The sequence below is a fragment of the Myotis davidii genome, unplaced genomic scaffold, assembly GCF_000327345.1.
Source record: "Myotis davidii unplaced genomic scaffold, ASM32734v1 scaffold590, whole genome shotgun sequence".
NCBI classification, from domain to species: domain Eukaryota; kingdom Metazoa; phylum Chordata; class Mammalia; order Chiroptera; family Vespertilionidae; genus Myotis; species Myotis davidii.
In genome coordinates this window covers 3,009,143-3,016,776 of record NW_006282381.1, presented here as the reverse complement: position 1 = coordinate 3,016,776, position 7,634 = coordinate 3,009,143, and the positions used below count along the sequence as shown (strand labels likewise).

At 39.8% G+C, this 7,634-nt stretch overlaps 1 protein-coding gene across 2 annotated transcripts in view; it reads left to right on the top strand.

The window, feature by feature from the left end:
- The window catches only part of CDH8 (cadherin 8), a 299,936-nt gene extending 293,322 nt beyond the window's left edge, over positions 1-6,614 (top strand). Inside the window, exons 10-12 of one of the 2 annotated variants that reach the window (XM_015559047.1) lie at positions 2,972-3,223; positions 4,077-4,259; positions 6,207-6,614. In XM_015559047.1, coding sequence (XP_015414533.1) covers positions 2,972-3,223; positions 4,077-4,259; positions 6,207-6,235 — 464 coding nt within the window. In that variant the 3' untranslated portion in view covers positions 6,236-6,614. Of the gene's footprint in view, positions 1-2,971; positions 3,224-4,076; positions 6,148-6,206 lie in introns of those variants that run through there. The other variant, XM_015559046.1, reaches the window with a different exon arrangement.
- The last annotated feature ends 1,020 nt before the right edge of the window (positions 6,615-7,634 follow it).

Sequence of the window (7,634 nt, the reverse complement as noted above, 5' to 3'; positions counted from 1 at the left end):
TAGATTGTTTTAGAGAGAGAATATATAAAGATGGTTTCTTACATAAATAATGTCAACCACAAAAGGGGAAAGGCCTCCTTGTAATTTTATTAATTGCATCTTGAAGAACAATTCCCATATTCTGTTTTGAACTATGGTGTATGAAACCATCTACAAATGTTCCTCTCACTAATTAACCATATTCAGACTTGTCACACACTTTCTGAAAATTTCACACAGCTGTATATTCTATATCGGGTTGTGAGATAATGCTCTCCTGCTTTTAGTTTAATGGTACTTCCTTCGTAGGCCATGGAAATGAAGACCACTGGGTCGTTTGCTATATCACTGTTTAACTCCATTAGAGACATTGTAGGGGTTTTGGGCTCTTAAAAGTACTAGACAGTGAAGCACAACCAGAAGAAATTTAGGGGGAAAAAAAGTTAACTAAGAATGTCTTTTTCTGTCTGACTGCTTAATAATAAGGCATTAGAGGCCTCCTTAGACCTTAAACCAGAGATGGGGAACATCTGGCCTGCAGGCCATATAAGGCCCATGAAATCATTTGGTCTGGCCCTGCCAAGGCGTTAGAGGTGAGTTAATTAAATGCTTGACCAAATATAGCAGGCTAATTTTTAAGTTGAAAATTTGGATTTTGTATGGCCCGGAAATGATATTGTAAATGTCCAAATGGCCCTTGGCAGTAAAAAAGTTCTCCACCCCTGCTACACAAAGAAAAAATAAATATAATTAATGCATCTGTTTTAAGGAATGACTATCATTTTTTTGGGGGGGGAATCTGGTTATAAAACTATATGGTACAAAAGATTTAATACAATTACTTGAAGTCATTTGCATAGACTATCTTTTCATGTATTTGATTGTTCTGTAAACAATATGACACTGATGACCAGGAGTTGGACAGCAATGGTTTGGAATCCCTGCCTTAATATGCAACAATGAGGTAGCCAAATGTTTCCAAACTTGCCAAAATTTATAAAGAAATTCCAACTGAAATCATTATTTTGCCCAGAAAACATTGTTCACATCTACCAAAATTATGTTCGTTTGCTTCTGGCAGGAAAACCAGTCTGAGATAATTAATATTCCTAATTTGAACAGATAGTTCTTTCATTAATCAAAATGAAAAATATATATTAATAATTAATATATGTAATACAATTATAGTTCATGAGACAGGGATGAAGATAAGAAAAAGCATCCCCCCCCCAAAAAAAAAAGAAAGAAAAAGTATCCCTTGGGGGGTGAAATTTTGAGAACTGTAGGGCCAATTCCTACTCACTGACCAGCTTTACTTTGAACTGATCTTTAAATGTTGCCTAAATGTCCTTAAGTGTTGACTCAGATAACCAAAATGAATCTCCAGATATTTAATTGATACATGTGAAATGGAACACTTTTTCCTATGACTTTTCATTTTATTCTTAGCTGTGTAATCACTGCAGGTCTTCTCTACAAGTTTTTAATATATGTGCCCTATCTTCTCTAATTGGCAGTACATAGGACTTTACCACTTTAGTATAAATGCTCTAGAGCAACGGTTCTCAACCTTTGGGGGTCGAACGACCCTTTCACAGGGGCCGCCTAAATACATCCTGCATATCAGATATTTGGACCTTGAGAGCTTGTTTGGAGGTTCTAGCAGGGGAGCGCAGCTACTCGTATACCCTTGACCGAAGACCGGTCCTCTCCTCAGGGGGGAAGGTCGTCCTCTTCGACCGAGCGCGCAGCTTCGGGAGGGACGCACATGGATCGGTGAGGGAGGAGGGGGACACCCGCCTAGCCAGCCAGATCAGCCAAATCAACCCTGGCGATCAATGGGGTGACAGATGTCGCAGCCAGATCGCCCTCACATCCCATATCAGATATTTACATGACGATTCATAACAGTAGCAACATTACAGTTATGAAGTAGCAACAAAAATAATTTTATGGTTGGGGGTCACCACAACATGAGGAACTGTATTAAAGGGTTGTGGCATTAGGAAGGTTGAGAACCACTGTTCTAGAGCGTGTACAACCTCTTAGTTACCTGTAGAGTCAACAAATTGCATTGTTTTGTATGTAATAGTGTCATGTAGTCTATCTTTTAACCCAGAGCTTCTCAAACATGTCTTTCAACTGTGGTGAGATTCTGTCGCACCAATTTTGCATGATAAGGATAAGTGAGAGAAAATTAAGCTTATTGTGGGACTTGGGATAACTTGGGTCTTCTTCAAGGACACTTTTTTAAAATATATTTTTATTGATTTTTACAGAGAGGAAGGGGGAGAGAGAGAGAGAGAGTTAGAAACATCGATGAGCGAGAAAGATCGATCAGCTGCCTCCTGCACATCTCCTTCTGGGGATGTGCCCCCAACCCAGGTACATGCCCTTGACCGGAACCAAACCTGGGACCTTTCAGTCCGCAGGCCGTCACTCTATCCACTGAGCCAAACCGGTTTCGGCAAGGACACTTTTTCTTAAATAAAAGACATAGTTTGCATTTACAAGATGATGATAAAACTTCATTAATTTATCGTGGAGCCCCATTCTTTGGACTTGTTTGGGTATGGATGTGTGGTCCACACCAGTTGGGAAAATGGGAAGAGGCCCGGCTGGTATGACTCAGTGGATTGAGCATCTTCCCATGGACCAGGGGGTCCCAGGTTTGATTCCCGGTCAGGGCACATGCCCGGGTTGTGGGCTTGATCCCCAGAAGGGAGCATACAGGAGTCAACTGATTGATGTATCACTCTCATCGATGTTTCTCTCTCCCTCTCTCCCTCTCCTTTCCTCTCTATCTAAAAATCAATTAAAAAAAAAACATATTTTAAAAAATTGGAAGAGGAGAAGGGCAAAGAGCCTGAGTGGCCCAGTGGAGTCGGGTGGCTTTGAGGCTCACAGAGGATTTAGGAACTAGAAAAACAAGTGTTGCTTGGGCAGCCATTTTTGAAATGATGCACACAACTGTGATTGTCACCTTTTCCAGATAATTCCCTCAGCATTTTGGCCAAGCATAATGGATTCAACCGTCAGAAGCAGGAAGTCTACCTTTTGCCAATCGTCATCAGTGACAGCGGGAACCCTCCTCTGAGCAGCACCAGCACGCTGACCATCCGGGTCTGTGGCTGCAGCAGTGATGGTGTTGTCCAGTCCTGTAACGTGGAAGCTTATGTCCTTCCGATTGGACTCAGTATGGGCGCCCTAATTGCTATATTGGCGTGCATCATTTTGCTGCTAGGTATGTATTTCCTTCATAGCCTCATGGTTCCCATTTTTCTGGTTCATCAATGACTGTACATAAGGACAGCAAACCCTGACCAAGCCAGACATCCAGCATGCTTTTGGAAAGAGGAACCCTTTTGGACTTCTCCTAGCTCTGAGATCACTAAGAGGAGGTGAGGAGAAAAATGGTTGTGATGGTAAATGTCGGACCCTAGCCAGTTTGCCCTGGTCCAGACATGTGGGAGGCAACCAATTGATATGTCTCTCTTACATCAATGTTTCTCTCTCTGTCTCTCTCTCTCCCTTGCACTCTCTCTAAAACTCAATGGTAAAAAGAAAAAATAGTAAATGTCCAATTGGAGATGACTATTCAGTGCCATCACCAGTGAAAATATAGACTAAGGTGAATGGTGGGGGAAGTGGGGATGGGCCTTATGTGGTTACAACAGCATCTATTATAAAGAAGACCTCCAGATCTGATGCACACCCGCTGGCTGCAATAAATATGTGTCCAAAACACTCTTTTATTCAAACAGTTTATGGATGGGTTACTGAGTCCATCTGATCACAAAGTTTGGTGAGATAAAAAGAAAAAAATAAGCAAACAAAAAATATATTTTTTTCTTCAAGATTACATTGTCTTTCTGAGATGTTTTTCTTGATATTAAAATCAAATAGCATTCTCTCAAAATTGAGAGCTCATCCTTCATAAAGGTATTTTGCTTAATTCTCACGGCAATGATATCAAAGCAATAGACTCATAAGTTTTAGAATAATGACCCTCCCTCTGAACCTACAAGGTGTGTGCGTTGCTCATACGACTACATGCGAGTTGGCTAACTGTTCTTTCATGTTTGTTTTTCCTACAGTCATCGTGGTGCTGTTTGTCACTCTGCGGCGACATAAAAATGAGCCATTAATTATCAAAGATGATGAAGATGTACGAGAAAACATCATTCGCTACGACGACGAAGGAGGCGGGGAGGAAGACACGGAGGCCTTTGACATTGCCACTTTACAAAACCCGGATGGAATTAATGGATTTTTACCCCGTAAGGATATTAAACCAGATTTGCAGTTTATGCCAAGGCAAGGGCTGGCTCCAGTTCCCAATGGTGTTGACGTGGATGAATTTATAAATGTGCGGCTCCACGAGGCAGATAACGACCCCACGGCCCCGCCCTATGACTCCATTCAGATTTATGGCTATGAAGGCCGGGGGTCAGTGGCAGGCTCCCTCAGCTCCTTGGAGTCCACCACCTCAGACTCAGACCAGAATTTTGACTACCTCAGTGACTGGGGTCCCCGCTTTAAGAGACTGGGTGAACTTTACTCTCTTGGTGAAAGTGACAAAGAAACTTGACAGTGGATGATCAATCAACCCGTGGAACTGAGCATTCTGTAATATTCTAGGGCCACTCCCTTTAGATACAGCCAATGTGGCTATTTGTTTTAGAGGAAAGTGTAGCACCAATCATCTATAAACTCAACTACATTTTAATGTTGAACCAAAAAAAAAAGGATAATAAAAAGTCTATGTTAGGAGGTGATCAATCTTGTGGAGTGTGAATTAAACTATGTGGAGTGTCTAGAAGTCATTGGATAGTTGCTATGTACGTGACCACACAGACAAAGATGGGGATCCTGGCTCATGCTTAGGGAAAAAACATAGTTTTAAAAGAGGAAAAAAATCAAAATTAAAAGGTGCTTTCTTAGACAAAATGGACCTGCAAGGAATTTGCTGCTGAGATGTGTCTTCTGCAAGGATTTTTATAAATGCGAATGGTTTTTTCCCCTTCACCAATAAGGATCCCGCCACACACGATAAAGCAATACTCGGTCGGCTGTACATTCTGACTTTTGGGAGTTTGGGAAGGCCTCCTAAGATTACACGGTACAGTGACCACACATTGTACATAATTGTTGGCCCCACTCATCAGAGATGGAATAGCATCTTTAAATATTGTGTCGAGCCTTAAAATAGTCACATGTTCCTAATCCATTCCAAGGTGGGGTTTGCCAACGCAGTGGTGGGAGGAGAGAAATCCCACGGAACAGGCTTGTTTTTAAGAAGCAGGATTACTCCTTCCCTCCACTTCATCTTATTCCACAAGGACACTAAGATAGCCTATGTCACGCAGTGGACAACGTCAGAGACAGATGGTTTTATTTGTTTAATCCTCAAAATAAATATTTTATTGATGTCCATGAATGCGTTTATTTATTAAGGTTGGTAACCTATAGATGAAGGGACTATATGGAGAAAAAAAGATAAATTATATCCATTAATAATCCTTTAGATTGTTTTATATAAATATATATATATATATACACACACACACAATGAATGTTTAATACATGTACATTTTGATGAGGTGAGTATGGCAGGCAATATTCTGACCAGGGAGCGAATAATCTCTTTAGTATAGAAAGTGTTATTGTGACTGGTGATGGCAGGAACAGCATTTTCCCAGAGAAACTTTTGGACTGTTTTCTATTTTGTTCATACTCCTAGTATTTGGTGTTTTTACTACAAGCACAAACATCTGAAAGTATATTGATCCGTGTTAATATTTAAACTCTAGACTTTTAGATACCTACATAACGCCCTGCCCAACAGACCTGCTTCAAGTCACCCCACAATGTTTTAGAGCAGGAGCCGATATGTACATAATTTTACTGCTTCTGTTTTCAGCACTTCTCTCCCCTATCCTCATGGTGAGACACAGAACAACTTAGAGTCCAAAAGAGAACAGCCCTAGCAGATGTGAGCATATTCAATTTGTAATACCAACCTGACATTTAGGAGTAGAGAAATGTATGATACAACCGAACTACTACGACATGCAGATCATTTTAATTTTCTACTTTGCTTTAATGCAATATTGTTTATTTACTCCATGTATTGTATTCAGAGAAACTCCTGTATTGTTTCCTACTTTGTGAAATATATTTTTATAAATACCTTTGTTGTCTTCACTTTTCTTTTCCCCAATCAGATGAAGACCTACTACGAGAGTCTAACTAGAATTCTAGAACATTCAACTAAATTATTGCAAGAATCACCTTTATTTGTAAGAGCTTTTATATAAAAAGAACCAAGGATGTGAAATGGCTTGATCACACCATCTCAGGCACTGGCTTGGGCTGCCTGAAAAGAACATGACTTTGGCTAGAAAACTGAAGGTACCAATTTTTGGAGGCTACTTCTACTATGATAGAAACAAAATATTTAAATATGATACTTAGAATTGACAACTCTCCAGTGACTTAAATGAGGCCGTACTGAGTTTTTGTTGCCTGAGATTCATCCATAGTTTGTCCTTTATGTGTATCATGATAGCTATTGAATGTGTTTTTGGAGGTCAAAGTGATTGCCCCAAATGATTTCAAAATACACTAGGATTTGGAACAATGTCTGAAACAAATATTTGGTGAGTGTAAATTATTAGCAGTAGTATTAGTAAGAATATTCACTAATAATATTCTGACTACCTTACACATTCTAAACCAAGGTAAGATGATTACTTTATCTCTTGCATACCAGACTCATTTCTAGTATATTTCTCAGTGAAGTGCCATAAAGTACAGATTTATAAACATGGTTAACAAAAATCATGCTAATTTTTGGAATATAAAATCTATATCCTCCAATCTTGGAAATCAATAGTATAATCACCTATGATGGTTTCCATGAGCAGGAGATAATGTCTGGTATACCAGTTGCCCAAAGCTCACCTCAAAATTCACTTTGCCTATAGAGACAGCATGAAAGTGTGGGTCTCTTGCTGACTTTGTTGTTATTGCCATTACCATGCTAGCACTTGGTGCTTAAAAACCCATTTAAGTTGTTATAATATGGAATCATGTATGTTTATTACTAGGACTGAACTATATTTTTAGCATACCCTGAATTTAAATAAAGGCCCAAGGAACACAGAGGCATTCTCCCTCTCCTCTCCTCTCCTCTCCTCTTCTCTCTCTCTCTCTCTCTCTCTCTCTCTCACACACACACACCTAGACTTAACTACTCTTTACTTTAGCAATAGACTTTCCAGGATTTCTTTAACCAAGAGAAGGCATGAGCGTTCCCAAACTTTTAGAATTTGAGAACCCCATGTTCAACTCTTTAAATAATACATATTTTTAACTTTATCAAAGTGACTGTTTTTGTCTCTGTGCACTGTTTTCTGTTGCATAGGCATTTCAATGTGTCTATAGATCCCAACCATTAGTCCTTTCCCATTCTTCTACCAAATGGAGAAGAACTATTGAGTTGATGCAAAGTGAGACAAAATCATCTCCCTCTACCTATCTCACAATTCAAGGCTCCTATGTGGGGAGATGACGCATCCCTGAGTGGACTGGTCATCACATGGATCAATTCAGCCTTGACCCTGTCCACTAACTGATCAAATCAAATTATA